We start from the raw sequence: 19684 nt of genomic DNA on the forward strand, positions 1-19684 counted from the left end.
AGCGGCAAAAGGAAACGTGGTCGCCAAAGGATACGCTGGCTCGACACGATCAAAGCTGACCATGAACCAATTAAAAGCAGTCAGAGACAGGGGCACGTGAAGACTTTCCTATAGAATCACTGAGGGCCGGACACGACTGAACAGATGACCTCATCATCATCATCATCATCATCATCATCATGGTGATGACAGATGCACCTTCAGATTTTTTGCACTTATTACTTGAAAATATGTATCCACATTATATTTACACATGGCCATTGTTTTTGTGTAGGCTTGGTGGAGACCTGAACTCTGTAGTTCCTTACTTGCTTTCCTCCTGGCAACCCCCATATCCTCCCCTTTCCCTGCTTCCTTTTCTCCTTCCCACCAAACTTTTATCTGCCCCCATCTTCATTTATTACATTGATTACATATTTACTTCTTTTATACCCACCTTTCTCCACAACCAAAATCCAAAGAAGCTGACGCTCTCCTCTTCGCCACTTTATCCTCTCAGCAGCCTTGAGAGATGGGTCAGGCTGAGCATGTGTGCCTGGCCCAAAGTCACCCAGAGAACTTGGGATCTTGGTCTCCCAGGTCCTAGTCTGAACCTCCAACCACTTTACCATGCTCACCTTTGTGCTGACCTTTGTGGCGTGGCTGCTGTTGACCTGGGTGACTCATACAAGCCAGGGGGGGCAGTTTTCTCAGCGGTTGCTGCTGGGCCTGGCCCCAATGAGCCCCCCCTTCAAAGGCCCAAACAGCTCTTTTTACTCACAGGAACCAAGTCTGGAACGCTGGGGAAACTGTGGCAGCTGCCTAGCTGCGCTCAGGTCACTGAGGACAACCGGTTCCTCAAGCCCCAGGTGTTCTCTTTTATCAGAGAGCCAGTTTGGTGTAGTGGTTAGGAGTGCGGACCTCTAATCTGGCATGCCGGGTTCGATTCTGCGCTCCCCCACATGCAACCAGCTGGGTGACCTTGAGCTTGTCACAGCACTGATAAAGCTGTTCTGACCGAGCAGTGATATCAGGGCTCTCTCAGCCTCACCCACCTCACAGGGTGTCTGTTGTGGGGAGAGGAAAGGGAATGCAAATGGAAGCTACTTTGAGACTCCTTCGGGTAAAGAAAAACAGTATATAAGAACCAACTCTTCTTCTCCTTCAGTAATATCAGGGCTCTCTCAGCCTCACCTCCCTCACAGGGTGTCTGTTGTGGGGAGAGGAAAGGGAAGGCGACTGTAAGCTGCTTTGAGCCTCCTTCGGGTAGGGAAAAGCGGCATATAAGAACCGTTCTTGTTCTTCTTCTTCATCATTCAGGGGGGTTAAAGACACCCCACCATGTATTTTTTTAAACTTTAGACTTTTCTGCAAACCTGTTTTTTTTCATGTTTATGGAAAGATCTGTCTTGCCTGTTTATTGCTCCAGTTTCTGGATTTAATTATCCACAGAAGGAGTCACATTGAGAATGGAATATTTACAAGCGGGAAGCCTCAGGGACTTAAGGCAGGCATCTCATTTTCCTCCCGCACTATTTCCTCTTTTCTTTTCCTGAAAGCCCCCATGGACCCTCCCCTTTTCCTGCTTCTTTGTCTCCTTAAGGTTGCAGCTTCAGGTTGAAAAATTCCAGGATATTTGGGGACGGTGCCTTGGGAGAAAAGGTTTGAGAAGGACAGTGACATCAGCAGGGTATAAAGCACAGGAGGCTCCTTCCAAAGCAGTCATTTGCCTCACATTGTCTTCCATAGGGTGGCTGCTGTTGCGTCATACAAGTCAGGAGATCTGGAATTATAGCTGAGATCTGTCTTTCTGGAGAAAAGGGTTGATTTGCAGGGTGGACTGTATGGCATTATAGTTGGCTGAGGTTCTCCTCTGGCCAAACCCACACTCTACCACATATCTCTCCAGCAATTTCCCACCCAGGACCTGGCAACTCTACATACCTGGCTCCAATGAGTTAAAGGCCTGGAAAGGACCCCCCTCTTCCCCAGCCTTTTTACTCATGGAAGCCCGGCCTGGAATACTGTGGTTGCCTAGTAACAGCCCATGAGGAAATCTGCTGCTTAAAGCTACAGGTGCTTCTTTTATCGATTCTGGGTTTTTTAAAAAAAAAACCTTACCACCTTTTAATTAATTTATTATTATTTGGGAGGATTTCACATTTTCCTGCAATTCTAGGGCACTCTTCAGGTTTCGAGAAAGATCTGTCTTGCCTGTTCACAGCTCTGAGCACCCAATTTAAGTAACCTTAGATCTGCTCAGATACTCTGATCTGGCTATTAGTTTCCAGAATACCCACACATCCATATCCGTATTCATTCATTCATTCATTCATTCATTCATTCATTCATTCATTCATTCATTCATTCATTCATTCATTCATTCATTCATACACAAACAAACAAAGAAACAAACAACCTTTCTCTGGCCCAGCTGCAGTTTGAAGGGATATTGTTGAGGATCACAAACCGCAACATGTTTTGCCTTGGAGTCATTTTTGGAGCTTTTTGAGATAGCAAAGATCACTCAGCAGCCAGGGCAGTGGGACTGTATTTTCATTTATGGTTAACTTTGGTAACAGCAAAAAACTAAACCACCATCTGCATTAAAAGTCACACAAATCTTGCAGGCAGAAAATCTCCCAAATGGCAGATCAGCCACGTAACACGTACTTCATACAATTAAGCACAATTTTTACCCATTCATACAACTATTTGATTTCTTAAGGCTAAAAGCAATTTTCCCCTCACCAATTTTTACCCATTTGTGCTCCTATTTGATTTATTAAGGCTTGGAGGAATTCTTCCACAAATGCAGCAAAATCATTTCATTTATACCCTGATTTCTCCCCTAATCGGGACCCAAAGCGGCTTCCCATATTACTCTCCCCCCCCCCCCCGCCCTTACCTGTTCTTCATCACTACAACTTTATCAGGTGGGTCTGACAGAGAGTCTGGAACAGGCCCAAGGCCACCCAGCGAGCTTCCATGGCAGAGGGGAGAGTCAGCCCTGACTGCCCCAGGCCCTAGTCCAAAACTTTAGCCCCTCCTCCACATTGGCCATTCGCGATGCACTCCATTTGCAATGCTGCCTTAAACGCAAGGCCTGCTGCACTTTCTGGTAATTCTGTGCAACTGACTCATGGCTAGAGACAGAGACACTAGAGCAGGGGTCGTCAAACTGCGGCCCTCCAGATGTCCATGGACTACAATCCCCATGAGCCCTTGCCAGCGAATGCTGGCAAGGGCTCATGGGGATTGTAGTCCATGGACATCTGGAGGGCCGCAGTTTCACTACCCCTGCACTAGAGAGCTCTTTTAATTGGCCGGAAGTGATAACCGCACAGACGACACACACAGACACACACTCACTAAGACGCACAACAACTCTTCCTCTGTTGTGTGCAGAAATGCAAACGCCTCCAGTTCAGAGGTTTGCAGCCGTCAGCTCCGTCTTTCCTCCCGTCGTCACCACCTGGATCAGACTCCCTGAGCCCGGACGGTTCTTTCCAGTGACCCAGTCGGAAAAAGTGCTGTTAAAACACACACACACACACACACACAGTGGTGAATGTCTGCAAGTTCATGTGCATATCGCAATGGGTAGAGAAATGCAAAGTGCTTCCATTTTTCTAGCGTGTTTTAATTTTTAACTGCACGACCCTATGCAGAGTTACATCCTGGAACACAGAAGTTTGCAATTCGGCTGGGTACAGCACCGTAAATACCTGATCTAAATCCATTCAGGCTTAATAAATGAAACTGTTAAGTCATGGCTGTGTTTGGATATCTCTTTTAGTGGTTTTAGGACATCAGAAGAGCCCTGCTGGGTCAGACCAGTGGGGGTCCATCTAGTCCAGCATCTTGTCTCACACAGGGGCCAACCAGTTCCTCCTGACGAGGAATAGGGCAGAGAGGCCGAGGCCTTCATTAGAACATCAGAACAGCCCTGCTGGGTCAGACCAGGGGTCCATCTAGTCCAGCATCTTGTCTCACATAGTGACCAACCAGTTCCTCCAGATGGCTAACAGCAGGGCACAGAGGCCACGGCCTTCCCCTGATGCTGCCTCCTGGCTCTGGGATTCAGTGGTTTAGTGCCTCTGGATGTGGAGGTTCCCCCATTATTCCAATGGCCATTCTCTGGCAGCAAATTCCCCATTTTAACCACTCTCTTTTTGTCCACCCTGAACCTACTACCTCTGATTAGCCCAGGGCCCTCAAGCATCGCCATTCTGGATTGGCCAGTTCAGCCTTCCCAGCCCCAGAGGCAGAATTCCCCACTCGGATCAATCCCCAAATGATCCTTTGTAGGCCTTTTGTCTGTTTGAAGAGTTCGATGACTTAAGGGCAGGGTACATCTTAGTGGCAACAAGCCCAACTAGTATGACCCATCAGAGGCAAAAACAGTGTTTGGGCCAAGCTCTGAAACCACTTGCATGCCGCAGGGAACACGCTTACTTTCATTCCCGCTGGTTAGGAACCAGTTTTCAAGATTTTCAAAACACAGGCAATGCCCCAGCTGTGGGGCGAGGAGACCTGTTTACTCACTCCACCATGAAATCTAGCGGTGTCCAGGAACTGCAGTCTGCCTCAGGCATGGATTTCCTGTTCATGGGGGTATCCAAGGTAACCCTACGAGGGAGAACGAGAAGCACATTGTTTGTCTCCGAGCGCATCTGATAAGTGCAGCCTGCCTTTCCAGAGAGCCATCAGCGCATGGAGTGACTCATGTGCTTTCAAATCCCGTCCATCTCAGACTGTACTCGTACGAGTTTCAAATTAAGATCTTGCCTTCTATTGCATGGAAAGATATTCTATAAACAGGAAGATCCCAACAAAACAAGGTGTCTTTGGTCTTTACACATTTCTTATTTGTATGATGAAGAATCATGCGTGTATGTGTAGAACCCCCACCCCCCCCAAAAAAAATTGCTCTGGAAAGATGCATCCTAGAGAGGCAACTGAACCAAGAAGAGAGAAATATAAATTTTCTGATTACTTTTCTCACAGATGGAGGAGTCCCAAAGGTGTCTTAGAAACACCGTTCCCTTCCTCTCGAGGATGCTGGCTAGACGTCATGGCAGCCTCTTTACTACAAAACTACTATACAAATAGAAAAAGGAGCTCCAATTTCTAGCCTTCAAATGCAGTTTTCCTTCCAACATTTGACTTTTTAAAATCCATCTGATCTCACCTTACGAGACTGTCAGGGTGAAACTTTGGGCAGCAGAGTCACCCTGCACGGAGTTCTAAGCATTTCATCTCTGTGATTTTGTAAGGCAGGAGACCCCAAACTTTTTAAGGCTGCAGGCATATATGGAATTCTGACGTGGCATGGTGGCTGCAGAGACAAAATGGTTGCCGCAAGAGGCGGAGCCAGCCACAAAATGGCTGCCACAGCTCAAATTCAGTCACACAGTGTGGGTCCTTGTGCTGCAGCGGCGGACGCTGTGCAAGCTACACTTTCAAAAATCTGCACAGCCAATGAAATCTTCGATAGTCAGTCTGAGACCTTGCTGGGTAAAAGCCCACCTATTTCCTAAAAACACTTGGAGGATGCATGAAGAGGTGTCAGAAGCCACCACGGCAGCCGCAGGCACCCCACTGGGTTACAATAACAACAGCCCTGTGAGGTAGGCAATGATCATTATTCCCCTATTACCAGGGGGAGCCCGGGAAAAAAGAAAGTGGCTTGTCAGGGGCCACAACTCTGCCAATGGCAGGGGTGACGTTCAGACCAGAAAACGTCTCATTCACAGCTTCATCTCTGAAGGCAGTCTTGCAGGCCGGGCCTGGCTCCCAGTTTTCCCAGAAGTCAGCCTTCTTTTTTAAAGGCTGCAGGTTAGAAGGGAAGAAGGGCCCTTGATTACTTCTACCCCCATCTCCTGGGGAGAAATCACAAACCTTCATGCAGTCCGTCATTTGTTCTCTGCACCCCGGACATGGTCAAGAGCGCTGAGCATGAACAAGTAACATCTCCTGGGGCCATGATATGTCATGCGGGGAGACGACCCACAATCAGGATCGCCACTGAGTTTATCAAAGAGCAAAAGGGCGCGGGGGGAGGGTCCACGTGGACAGGAGCCAGTGTGCAAGAGATGTTGTACTCTTGGTGTACTTTTCAAAATCCACGTTCCCGCTGGCTGAGAAAAAGAGACGCTCAACAGAGGGGAATGGCCTTGAAGGGAAAAAACAAAGGCAAACCCTCCTATTGTAAAATTCACACCATCTTTCTGCTCATCTAATGCAGGGGTAGTCAAACTGCGGCCCTCCAGATGTCCATGGACTACAATTCCCATGAGCCCCTGCCAGCGAATGCTGGCAGGGGCTCATGGGAATTGTAGCCCATGGACATCTGGAGGGCCGCAGTTTGACTACCCCTGATCTAATGAGTCCCAAATGCTTAAATCCTTTCCTGCTAGAGAAAATCCTGAACCCTCTTCCCATTTTGAGTCTGCATGGGGCAGTGGTGAAAATGTCAGGCTTAAGTTTGGGAAACAAACAAACAAAAACAATCAGGCAGCTTGTTCAGTATAAACGCAGAAAACAAAAAAAAAATCCTGGACAGGGGATCAGGGACAATAAATGTAACTAGTAAATCAATGGAAAAAATATTATTCTTGTCTGTTTTTCTTTTTTTCTGATTTATTTGTAGTCTTCACCAAAGCGCATTCCGGTAACAACTGCTTTAAAAATATTTTTCCTCCGTGGCAAAGAGGTCTAATTGATCCTGGTCTAATTCCCCCGAGGGAAGAGAGTTTAGGAAGATCATAAGTCATGACTTGTAGGTATTTCTTATGAGACCACTTTTGAGAAGTTAGTGTTCAAAATTTACTCCAGGGTCTATTAGACCGCCGGTGATGTCTCTATTGCACTTAATTCAACCCATGTTATGGATTCTTTTGTGTTTTGGGGATCTGGGAAAGGCAGGTTCAAATCCCCACTCTGCTGGGTGACCTCAGGCCAGCCACACACTCTCAGCCTGACCTACCCTACAGGGTTGCTGGGAGGATAAACCAGACAAGAGAATGTTAGCCACTTTTGGTCCACCCAGCAGAGAAAGGCAGGATGCATAAAGAAAATATGAATACTTTTCTCCACTCCATGATAGCTTTTTGGAACAGGGAAAGCAGAGCGGGACACAGTGCACTGGATGTGTTCTGCTAGCGAAGGTGCTTTCCTCCATGAGAGATCTTTTGGAGGAGGAAGAAGAGCTGGATTTTTATTCCACGCTTTTCACTACCTGAAGGAGTTTACAAACACTTGCTCTGCGAGAACAGCTCTGAGAGAACTGTGCCTGGCCTAAGGTCACCCAGCTGGCTGCATGTGCAGGAGGAGTGGGAATCAGACCCAGTTCTCCACATTAGAATCCGCCACTCTTTAACCATGATACCACACTGGCTCCCCCGGAAGGAACCTCACGATCCAGCATGGTATTCCAGATGTGCCGTGATGTATGTAAAGATCGCGAGAGACCACAGAGGTCACGACCCAGCCACTTACGGGAGAATAGCCACAGCCGCAGACCCCGGTGGCAGGCCACTGTTTGCCCCAGACAGGCTCTGACACAGCTGGTGGACAGCTGCTTTGGCCATGCCGTAGCCAATCATTCCTACAAGGAAAGGAGGAAAATGGGAATACAGTGAACCTGAGGCAGGAAACCCAAACTGGTCTTATACATTCTAAGGTAATCCAGTGGAACTATCCCAAACATTTCCACCCAGCAATGCTCTCCACAGACTCATGCTCTTGGACACAAGGGTGCGGGCTTGCTAAAAAGTCAAGTCACAGAAGCAATGGGAAAGCCCAGGGGGTGGTAAAGCTGCGTCCAGACTAGGTTGTTGGAAGTAGGAGTAGCTCACCTTCCCCCCGCACACAGAAAACTAGCATGTAAGGAACAGGGGTTCTATTATACTCATCCAGGTTTCTGGCGCAGGGAATGTTTTTCTGTGGAAGAGCGTTAGATCAGTGGCAATGAAAAATGCAACAGCCAGATACAAGTTTATCTCTAGTGTGAACGAGTCTCAAGGGACCTGGCCCCACCCCAATGTCCTTTGCTTTCCAAGCATCAAAACTAGGTCACTTTGGTGAGAAACTGGGATCTCCCAGACCCCCCCCTTAGGAAACGGCACAGGAAACTTGGACAGTTTTGTCTTGCAGTAAACACTGGACAGTCCACATTAAAAGCGGTTTAAATACATGCTGCCTCTGAACATGGAGGTTCCATTTAATTACCCAAGACAATAGCCACTGATAGAGCTCTGTTCCACAAATTCTTCTAAAATTGTTGTTCTTCCACCAGGCCTATGCTTGAGGCCAAGGAAATTAACACCAAGAAAAGGCTGGATTCCGTAACCACAAAACAGAAAATACACCATCTGAAACACCGACCCGCCCAACAAAATCGGGCTCTCTCTATAAGGTCAAAAAGGTGGTTCACGAATAATAACTAATATAATTGAATTAATGTAATGTAATTAAATATGTTCAAAAACCTGTTTAGTGATGTAGTTAATTGTATGAATCCTGTTGTTACCTGCCCTGAACCAACAGGGAAAGGCAGGCTATAAAAATATTATTATTATTAGCCCTTTTAAAGACATCTGAACTCGAAATTCTTCCCTAGATCTCAGGGCAGTGAATTCACAAACACAAAATTCACAGACTGTACGCTGTTAACACATCTTAGAGCTCCCACATAAAGATAGATTCACGTGGGTAGCAGTGTGAATCAGAAGCAGCACAACAAAACAAAATCAGAGTCCAGGGGCACCTTTAAGACCAACAAAGGTTTGTTCAAGGCGTGAGCTTTCGAGTGCAAGCACTCTTCCTCAGACTTGCACTCGAAAGCTCACGCCTTGAATAAACCTTTGTTGGTCTTAAAGGTGCCCCTGGAACTGATTTTGTTTTGTCGTGCTCCAACATAAAGGTGCATCATAACCACCATTGAGCACTTCTACGCTCCATCAAATTACAACAAGAGACGGACAGAAACTGTGTTCAAATCCTGTGGAACTCAAGGGGCCTTCCAGCCAAATCCTGTTTACTCATCCGTCAGTCTATGGATAGGGATGCCAGCCGCCAGGTGGGACCTCTGGATTGTCTAGAATTACACCTCACATCTGGATCGCAGAGATCAGGCCCTCTGGAGAAAAGGGATGCTTTAGAGCAGGGGTAGTCAAACTGCAGCCCTCCAGATGTCCATGGACTACAATTCCCAGGAGCCCTTGCCAGCATTTGCTGGCAGGGGCTCATGGGAATTGTAGTCCATGGACATCTGGAGGGCCGCAGTTTGACTACCCCTGCTTTAGAGGGGGGACTCTGTGGCATTGTAGCCCACTGGGGTCCTTGTCCTCCCCAGGCTCCACCCCCCAAATATCCAGGCGCTTCCCAAGCTGGAATTAGCAACCCTAACCCCAACTCCACCCCATCGCCCACGGGTGACCAGGGCTCATTCCTTGCATGTAGGATAATGCACTTTCAATGTGCTTTTGCAGCTGGATTTTTCTGGGAAGAACAGGAAAATCTAATTCTAAAGTGCATTGAAAGTGTGTTAACCACGGTGTGCGGAATGGGCCCAGGAGGAACCTGGCAATTCTCTTTATGGTTCCTACTCCTGGGAAGATGCATCCAAGATCCTGCACACCAGGTAAGGGCCAAACTGCATGTCATGTTGGTCTCAGTGGGGACTGGAAGCCAGACTGCAGGCACAAGGCCCTGGAGACAACTCTGGGTAGAATTCTGCAGAGGCCCAATTCAGAAAAACGCCCACTGCACTCTCCAAAGGCAACTGGGCAGGATTTCCAGGGCTGCGCGGCTGAACTTCTCAGCCTGGCTTATCTGCTTGCCTCACCCCAAGATTAGAATCAATTAGTCAAACCTGTCAAATTTACACAATGAATGCAAATGGCAGAGTTCTGGGTTTCTCAGAAGGTGGATGGGCCCAGGACCCTGAGAGGGAAATGCTTTCTTCTCCTGTTCCCTGCCAGGCAGGAGGTCCCTGACACAATCCAGGGCAGAAGAGCCGTGGAGGTCACTGACCTTTGGAACAAGGTCAGCTTAAGGCAGAAGTCAAAGTAAACAGGCCGCTCTTGGCGTTGACTCAATCCCTGCTGGCCCCTCCAAAAGCAATGCCGAGTTCAGTCCTCCTCCCTGTCTTTCTCCCAAAGCTCAGTCCTCCTGGCTCTCATTCTCCCACAGCAGCCTACTGGGGTCCCTCCTGGCGCCTGCTGAAAGGTTCTCGGAGTGAGGCCTCCACAACATCGTCCCAGTTTGCTGATTTCAGTCAGAGTCTGACATTCTGACAACCTGGAGTACTGTGTGCAGTTCTGGAGGCCTCACTTCAAGAAGGATGTAGATAAAATTGAAAGAGTACAGAGGAGAGCGACGAAGATGATCTGGGGCCAAGGGACCAAGCCCTATGAAGATAGGTTGAGGGACTTGGGAATGTTCAGCCTGGAGAAAAGGAGGTTGAGAGGGGACATGATAGCCCTCTTTAAGTATTTGAAAGGTTGTCACTTGGAGGAGGGCAGGATGCTGTTTCCATTGGCTGCAGAGGAGAGGACACACAGTAATGGGTTTAAGCTACAAGTACAGCGATATAGGCTAGATATCAGGAAAAGAATTTTCACAGTCAGAGTAGTTCAGCAGTGGAATAGGCTGCCTAAGGAGGTGGTGAGCTCCCCCTCACTGGCAGTCTTCAAGCAAAGGTTGGATACACACTTTTCTTGGATGCTTTAGGATGCTTAGGGCTAATCCTGTGTTGAGCAGGGGGTTGGACTAGATGGCCTGTATGGCCCCTTCCAACTCTATGATTCTATGATTCCACCCACGAGGATCCGGACGGCCCTCACATCACAGGTGTTGTGCGCCTGAGAACCTGGAAGCAGCTTTTCTCCAGCCCGACTAATTAAAGGCCCAAAGAATTCTGGCCCCAAACATGAATAGCGCTGTCCATCTTACCTGGAGTTCCAGCTAAGGCCGCTTTTGCCCCCGTCAGGGTCAACAGTCCCCCTTCCTTCAGGTGCTTCGTCGCCAAGTGGCTGGAGATGGTGGAGGTCCAGACGCTCTGCTTCCACATCAGGTCACTGTTTTTGTACAAAGCTGAGTGACGAGGAAATGGTAGGGCATCAGACGTCACGGGGGCCCCAGCACGGATGACCCCCTCGCTCAGACCTCACAGCCCAACTTTGGAAAGAACTGGCAACCTTCACATGTCCTTTTGTTTGTCAGGTTTGAAACGCCTTCTGAAGTCTCTTGCTCCATGGCAGAAATTCCAAAGGGCCTGCAAGTACAACCCCTACCTGACTCCCCGTAGCCACGATCCACGGGCCTGCAGGTGAGACCAGTGGCTAGTTCACCACAGCCTAATTGCTGATGTGTATCCCCACTGATGCCAAGAGGGACCCTGAGCTCACCCTCTGCCCAACACAAAAACACTCAGGTGTGGAGCGAACAGGGATTTTGGTAAACTGAAGTTAGCCTCACCCTCTAAACCAGGGGTAGTCAAACTGTGGCCCTCCAGATGTCCATGGACTACAATTCCCAGAAGCCCCTGCCAGCGAATGCTGTCAGGGGCTTCTGGGAATTGTAGTCCATGGACATCTGGAGGGCCGCAGTTTGACTACCCCTGCAAACGTTGGTTATTCCACAAACTGTGGTTCGTTACAGTCCTCATCCCAGGAGCTAAAGTTGGCTCATGACCCGCAGCTTGCTCTTTGGGACTTGTTCCCGGGCAACACAGAGAAGGAAATGCCTGCCGTGGTTGGAAAATATCTGTAGTCCAGACTAGATGCTCACTTCCCAGAGATTAATGGATAACAGACACCCAAACCAGATGCGCTTTGATCTCTTGAAAGGCCAAACAGAACTGGAGGCAGCTAATATTGGCTGGAATCTTATTGGGGAACCACCCAGGAAGTTGGTTTCGCCAGCAGGCTTCCTGCTGTGCAAAAATAATGTGCGCGTAGCACAAACAACACTGCCTGCGCTAGCAGCGGGCAGAGCATTGAACGTGGCACACAGTGGCTTCAGAACCCCTATAAAAGGCCACCAAGGACACCATCAGCCCAGAGGGGAGACTGAGGGACACACCGACTGATCCTGGATCCACCTTGGGAAAGGAGCTGACCTCCCTCCCAAGACAAATCAGGTTTCCTAATGTTCGGCCGTAAGAGGTTTCCAGCTACTGACCCAATATGCTCAGGCAATTAAATGTGTGTATGTCTATATGTGTAAACTGTTTTAATCGTTTTATGGGGATTTTAATTGTATGGATGCTTTTATTGTGTTAACCGCTGCGAGCCAGATATGGGAGCGGCGGTATAAAAATCAAATAAAAAATAGTATAATAATAATAATTTCCATTACATATGAAATCCAAGTGAGAGATCAACCATGGAGAATCTCGCTGTTCCTAATCAGGGAGGGGGATTCTCTTTGCAAAGCAAAACTGTGTGTATTCTTTTTTAACCACACCCTGACCAAAATGGCTATGGCCAAAATGTGGGGTCCAGAAAATTTTGTTTTGGGGTCCAGATTCAACCTACAGCACACACACACCCCAACTGGCCACCTCAACCTGACGTATCTTAGGTGTACATGTTTTCAAAAATCCGTAATATATGAATAACTTGCACTTACGTAGCCCAGGGTCCCCAACCTGGCTCCCCTGGGTGACACTGCGACAGTCAATGACTTTCTTTGGGCCCACCAAGTACTTTTAGAAAGGGGGTGGGACCAAGTGAGGCTTCTATCTAGCAACACTTTCCATTGGCCACTGAAGATTTGAAGGGCTTTTTAAAATGTTTCTTAGGCAGTAGGTGCCACTGCGGCACTAGGATTTTTACGGTGTGACTCTGCAAGCAAGCAGCAGTAGTCATTTTGTGGCTGGCTCCGCCTCCAGTGGCAGCCATTTTGTCGCTGGACCCACCTCGCCATGTCAGAATTCCAAAGGAGCCCGCAGACTCAAGAAAGGTTGAAGACCCCTGAATTAAACATTAACTGTCTTATACTGCAAAACTGTTTGGGGTAACTCCAGTTTGTTGGCCTTCAATGGGAGTAACAGGGCACAGGATTATGCCGCTAGAGGCTTAGATTATGACTGAATCGGTTGGAGGGTGCTGCGATATTTCTCCTGGTCCAATATCTAAGGAGCAAGGCACCCAAAGGCGCACCCACAGAACAGTTTTGCTCGCCCTTGTGAACGGTCAGCTTACATTTGGCCTTAGCGCTGCCTCCAGCCCATCCGCCAGCCACGCAAAGGATCGCGTCCACCTTCTTGTCTCCCAACAGTTTTCCAACGTCTTCTGTCACCTTGAAACAGGTGAAGGGAAAGACTTTGTGAGAGCGCCGTCCCTAGAGCGCTGGCCAGAGTTGGCAAGCAGCCAGGCTAAAAAGGTGATGATTCACTCTAAACCAGCGGCAGTCAAACTGCGGCCCTCCAGAGGTCCATGGACTACAATTCCCATGAGCCCCTGCAGGGGCTCATGGGAATTGTAGTCCATGGCCCTCTGGAGGGCCGCAGTTTGACTACCCCTGCTCTAAACTCGAACAAATCAGACCTTCAGGCTATAAAAAATGCAAACAGCAGCCTCAGTTTGCCTCAGGGCTATGCAGGCAAGGAGGGGGTGTTCCATCAACCTCCATTCGGCTTTGCCCTTCGAAACGTGGCACCTTGCTTCGTCAGGAGCACTCCAAAAGAGAAATGGGAAAATATACTCCGTCTCTCTCTCCCCATTAACAAAGCAGGAAGCCCAAACAGCAAAATCTAGCAGGCACCGAAGGGCTGACCCTCCGCTTTCCTCCCCAGGCAGCCCAAGGTAAACTGAGGCAGCAAAAGAAGCCGGCCCTTTGCACTTCATGGGCGGAAGGAGCCCCCCGCAAAGTGGCAGAGCGCCATCTGGGCTGCAGGTGGGTCTCACATAATTTAATGCAGAGAGACTCAGGTGGGTTGGCGTGTTGGTCTGAAGCAACAGGACAAAGGTCGAGTCCCGTGGCACCTTTTGAGGCCAACAACATTTTAATTCTGGGTATGCAAACTTCCTTTTGCAGGCACACTTCTTAAAGGTGCTGCTGGGCCCCAACCTTGGTTCTGTCATTGAATGCTGACACTTCTTTAAAAGATTCTGCCTAAAGCAAGCCAAGAAGGAGGACAGAGGCATTCTCATTTCAATGGCCTAAGACAGGGGTAGGCCAACTGTGGCCCTCCAGATGTCCATGGACTACAATGTCAGCTGGCAGGGGCTCATGGGAATTGTAGTCCATGGACATCTGGAGGTTCCAGATGTAGAGGAATCAAAAGGGGTTTTAAAAACCTGGCAGCAATGCCCCTGGGTGAACTAACAAATGTTTAAACCAGGGGTAGTCAAACTGCGGCCCTCCAGATGTCCATGGACTACAATTCCCAGAAGCCCCTGCCAGCAAATGCTGGCAGGGGCTTCTGGGAATTGTAGTCCATGGACATCTGGAGGACCGCAGTTTGACCACCCCTGATTTAAACTAAATCCCCAACATCCTAACATGGATTAAGGGGGAGGGAGGCCCCTTACCTGCTCGGCTTGCTGGACAAAAGAGTCGCCCATCCTCACGACCACGTTGGCGCTGGCCTCTTCGTTTTCCGCCACATCGATGCTGGCCACCCACTGCCAAAACATACACAGGAGGCAGGTCGGGGTTTCTACGCAGCAGGCGAGATCCGTGCAAAACCCCCGCAAATCCCCCCCCCCCCAACTGCGCGCTGAGCCGGAGACCCTTCCCCGGTGCCTCGCCCTAGAGCTGGCCTCGAACTGTCACCGCCGTCCGAGAGGCGCGCAAGAGCAGCCGGCGGAGCAGCCCAGAGCCAGGCAGACCGGCCACATCCCCCCCGGGAGGCCTGAGTTCGAATCCGGCCCGCCTCGCTCGGGGCACAAGAGGCGGTCTCCCCGCGGCGCAGCCCCCGGGCGGGCGCTGCCTTACCCAGTCCTTGGCGCGGAAGGCTTGCACGCAGCGGGAGCCCAGCGCGCCCCTGCCGCCGTAGACCAGCACCCGCCGGGGAGCCTCCGCAGCCATGCCGCCCGCCTCGCCTCGCCTCGCCTCCCCGCCGCCTCCCAGGCCGCCAGCCCCGACCGCCCCGCCCTGCAGCGACGCCGAGGGGCCGGCCGGCTGGCCGCGATGACCCGCCTCTCCCGCCGCCACTGGCCGCTGGGCAGGGAGGGCTGCGTGCCTTGGCCAGCCTCCGCCCCCCAGGCTCCAGGCGGGATCCGGCCCTCCTGCCCCTGCCGGCCAAGGGTTCCTGAACGCCCCTCCCCACCCACTATGGGGGCGCCTTCATGGCCACCTGCCTGGAGTCCAAGTGAACCAGGTGAACTATAACACCTTGGTAGCATTCCCCCCCCCCTTGCACTTACAGTGCATCTGCTGGGCATGTCAGGGCCCGCACCCAGACCTTTGGGGGTGGGGGGTGGGTGTTTCTTTGACAACTTGAAGACATCCGTCTGTTTTATATCGGTATTTTGTCCATCTGCTCTCCCGCCTCCCCCGCTCCCCCTGGGTTTTTCAGGCCACTAAATCTGCCCTTAGGCCTGACCTTATTAGATTGGGCAGGCTAAGCGGGTTAGTTCTTTATTTAATTCCTTGATACCCATCCCACCCCTCATCTTTTTTCCCCAGTGGAGACCCACAGTAGTTTACATCATTTCTCCTCTCTTCCGTTTTATCCGCACAACAACCTTGCCAGGTGGGTTAGGTTGCGACAGTGGGACTGGCCCAAAGTCAAAGCTTTCGTGGCTCGAGTGGGGATTTGAGCCTGGGCCTCCTAAACCTTAGTCTGGTGCTCTTAAGCGCTCTGCTACACTGGCTGGCTGGCTGCTTAGGCCCCAGATGAGGATCACCAAGGAAACACCCTACAGTTTTCCACCTTACATCAACATCAATCAACTTTTAAGGTGCCGCAAGATTCCCTCTTAAGTCAAGGCAATCAATATTTTGTTACCAGTTGGTTTATGGCGGTCAGTCAATGGCCACTGGCCACTAAAAGGAACCTCCATATTTAGGGGAAGTCAACCTCAGAAGGCCTTGCTCTGTGGCATTTGTTGGCCATCCAGGACAACTGGTTGGCCTCCGCATATTAGTTATTGATTTGTTAATTGAAACACATGCACCCTGCCTTTCTGTTCAGCTCAAGGCATATTTCATGTTGGAAGCCACAGTCTGGCCAACTCCTGGCCTGGGAGACCCAGTTTCAATTCCCTGCACCGCTCTGGAAGGTTGTTTTGTAACACTGAGTTAGTCATAACTTCTCAGCCTACCTACCTCACAGGGTTGCTTTGGGGAAACAATGGAGGGGGGGATTCTCCATTGGGGGGGGAAAGAAAGGAATAAAATGTGATCAGTTTTTCAGGGGCCCCACAAGACTCCTGTGTGCTTCTTTTGCAAAGAATTAATACAGCCACCCCTCTGGAATTCATATCATGGAAGGCCAATGGAGATGGCATCACTTCATTTTTGTTTGTGTCACATAGAAACTCCATAAAAGGTTTCCAGATAAGTATAAATATTGTACTTTTCCCTAATGAAAACTGTAAGTTTGGCCATGTCAGCCAATGCTGATATCTTTATTCTTTGCATTTTAAGCATATAACAGTCTTGCTGGGGTAATCAAATACACAGAAACAAAGTTCCTTTTTTCAAATTCTTTTCATTTGTTTATCAGTCACTGGTATCTTCTGGATTAAAGCATGTATTTGTATCCAATTTTTGTTTGCCTTCTTACATGTCGTCCACCAAAGATTTTTAAAAGTCCCTTCATGTTGTTCACATTTCGAAAAAAATATCAGACATATTTTGTACATTTTCCGACAACCTTTCATGTGACAAATACCAATGATGCATCCTCTACTACAGGGGTAGTCAACCTGTGGTCCTCCAGTTGTCCATGGACTACAATTCCCATGAGTCCCTGCCAGTGTTTGCTGGCAGGGGCTCATGGTAATTGTAGTCCATGAACATCTGGAGGACCACAGGTTGACTGCCCCTGCTCTACTATATAAAGGGCAGGCCGTATTGCCTACGACACAACCCTTAAATCAGTGGCTGGCGGAAGCAGATGCTGGGTCTGTGTGATGCCAGCATGTCAGAGGGTGCCGCACCTCATGCCCATTCCCTCTCCCACACTGATGGGTACTACCAGTCAAGTGGTGCCTGCTTTGGGGGGGGTGGCAGTTGGGCCAGGCCACAATCGTCTCGGGTCTTCAGGGGAAGCATTTAAAGCAGGGGTAGTCAAACTGCGGCCCTCCAGATGTCCATGGACTACAATTCCCATGAGCCCCTGCCAGCATTCGCTGGCAGGGGCTCCTGGGAATTGTAGTCCATGGACATCTGGAGGGCTGCAGTTTGACTACCCCTGATTTAAAGACCCCACCAAGCAGCTGGTCCTCAGGAGAAGTGGGCAAGTAAGCGAGCGGGCTGGCAGGGGGTGAGGCTGGAGCCTGCTTGGGGAGAGCAGGCTCTTTGACCCTCACTTTTACTATAGCCCATTGAGCCCATTCCCCCACCCCCACCTTTTCTAGAGCCCGTTGTCGTTTTCCCCACAACGGGTTTTATTACTAGTCATTTGATAAAAATTCTCCTTAAGATTAGAGCTTAATGTAGACTCTTCATCCACAGATTTCCCCATTTTGCCGTTTTATCATATTTTATTGTATGTCAGAGATTCTATGTCTCAAATTTCAATAAAATTTTATACATCATGGCAATAATATGGTCTTCATTTGTACATAATTCTTTTTTCAAAAACAGCCTTAACTTGACTAAAACCATGAGCTTTTTTGCCTGCCTTGAGCCTTTCTAATTCTTGTGCCTGAAAGAACCATTGGCAGGAATATCCCTCAGCCACCAAGTCTCCCCTGGTTTTCATTTTGCAGCCCCCTCTGAGAAGTCTAGGATGTGTCAGCCACTTATCTCTAAAGATCACTGATCTCCTGTAAAAAGATTCTTGTCTAGAAATCCATAAAAGTGTTTGTTTTCAAACATAGCCTGTATGTATATTTGTTCCATATTCTTAAAATGGCACATCTAATAAAATGATTTTTAAATTCCACATTTAACCTTAGTTTTCTCATACCATAAATAGGTGTGCCATGCAATCTCCAATTGTGTCCTCCTAAATCCTGTAACCCATTCTTCAACGTAACCCAGTCTTTCATCCAGATTAAACTGTTGGCAGAGATGAAATACGCAAAGTAGGGCAAAGCACCGGGAAGCTTAAAAAAAATGAAATAGTTTTATTTAGAAAACAACTTGGCAGAGAGAGCAAGAGAGAGATATTTCTAACTGTCTAACTGCCTTGTTCTGATTTTCATTCACAGTCCAAATGAAGAAACACCATTGGTTTCTTGTAGAAATACTCCCAAAGCAAACGAAAGTGAAAATTATAACAGATGATAAAGAAAGGGCTGAACTGCTTAACTCCTATTTCTCCTCAGTCTTCTCTTGTGAGGGAAATAGTGGTTACAACTGTAGTCTTAATATAACGTCATATAACATCACCGCTTCTTCAATTGTACAATTGACAATTCAATTGTACAATTGAAGAGGTGACCCCTTTACTGAAGAGCTATTGTCTATGTGATATCCTGTACCTGTAATACTGGTGATGTTATATGATGTTATATTAAGACTACAATTGCAACCATTGAAGAAGCAATAGAAAGCGGGATTGAATACTTGGGATCCCATTCTGGTTGCAAAATTATTTAGGATTTAATAAATCTCAAGAAGACACAACCTTTGGCCTATTGCTTTTGTTTGCTTTGGGTGCTGTTCATTCATTCTGCTCTTCTTTGTGGTTATATGCTGGTAGCTAAGCCCGTTTTAATAATCCCAAGCAGGGCAATGCCTCTCTTAGCTCCCTACACTCACCATCACCCAATCAAAGCGCCTTTGATGAACATCGGCCCTCCAGTTGTCCATGGACTACAATTCCCATGAGCCCCTGCCAGCGAATGCTGGCAGGGGCTCATGGGATTTGTAGTCCATGGACATCTGGAGGGCCGCAGTTTGACTACCCCTGGCTTGTGAGTCGATGTCAGAGGCTGGAGGAGGGAAACAAGCATGTGTTCTGGCAAGCTGTGGCCAGTTTTCAGCCTCCTTTGCACAGAAAATTAATCTCACAACCAACACAATCTTTCAGAGCATCCATCTGATGTTCCATTCACAGTCTTGGAAAGCAGCGAGTCGTCACTGGGAGGCTTACAAACAATTCCCGGAGAGATGACAGTGGTGACATTTAGGAAACACAGGCAGCCTCGAGGAGGGGGGCGTTGGAATTGCGGTGCTCCATTTTAACCTTTCCCTGTGAGCAGTTATGGCAGACTTTTACCAGCAGATCACGCCTTGAAACATCTCCCAGGTCGGAAATGGGTGCCATTTGAAGACTTAAAACAAGCAAAGAATTTGAGCCTTTGGATGAAACATTAATCATGTAACCGATACGGGGGTTACTCTCTGGAGCACTAATACCTGTTTCCCTGCGCCACTGCAAAGCTTTCCTTTGCCGTCCTTGCCGATTACTGCTGGAAATCGTCTTTTGCAGCCTTTACCCTGCAGACGATGAAATGTAGAAGGATGCGTTTGAAAGAAGCAGCCCCCCACGGGTGGATTCCCAACGATGCAGCAAAGCTCTTTCCTGCGGGGAGGCCTCGAAACATGACTTCTCCCGGCCACTAGG

General features: G+C 48.8%; 1 protein-coding gene across 2 annotated transcripts; it reads right to left on the reverse strand.

Moving 5' to 3' along the window:
* Nucleotides 1-2519: 2519 nt before the first annotated feature.
* QDPR (quinoid dihydropteridine reductase) lies at nucleotides 2520-15091 on the reverse strand. Of its 2 annotated transcripts, XR_013225006.1 has the most exons (8): nucleotides 14935-15091; nucleotides 14529-14621; nucleotides 13197-13293; nucleotides 10942-11082; nucleotides 7483-7591; nucleotides 4528-4611; nucleotides 3293-3512; nucleotides 2520-3151 (listed from the first exon to the last, which is right to left on the reverse strand). XR_013225006.1 is itself a non-coding variant. In XM_077301353.1 (7 exons), the coding sequence occupies exons 1-7, from the start codon at nucleotides 15025-15027 to the stop codon at nucleotides 3407-3409; spliced, it is 723 nt and encodes a 240-aa protein (XP_077157468.1). In that variant the 5' UTR covers nucleotides 15028-15091; the 3' UTR covers nucleotides 2520-3406. The 2 variants fall into 2 exon arrangements, 1 of the variants encoding a protein (XP_077157468.1); XM_077301353.1 differs by having other exon boundaries at nucleotides 2520-3512.
* Nucleotides 15092-19684: the final 4593 nt, after the last annotated feature.

Source organism: Paroedura picta, chromosome 10, assembly GCF_049243985.1.
Source record: "Paroedura picta isolate Pp20150507F chromosome 10, Ppicta_v3.0, whole genome shotgun sequence".
NCBI lineage: Eukaryota > Metazoa > Chordata > Lepidosauria > Squamata > Gekkonidae > Paroedura > Paroedura picta.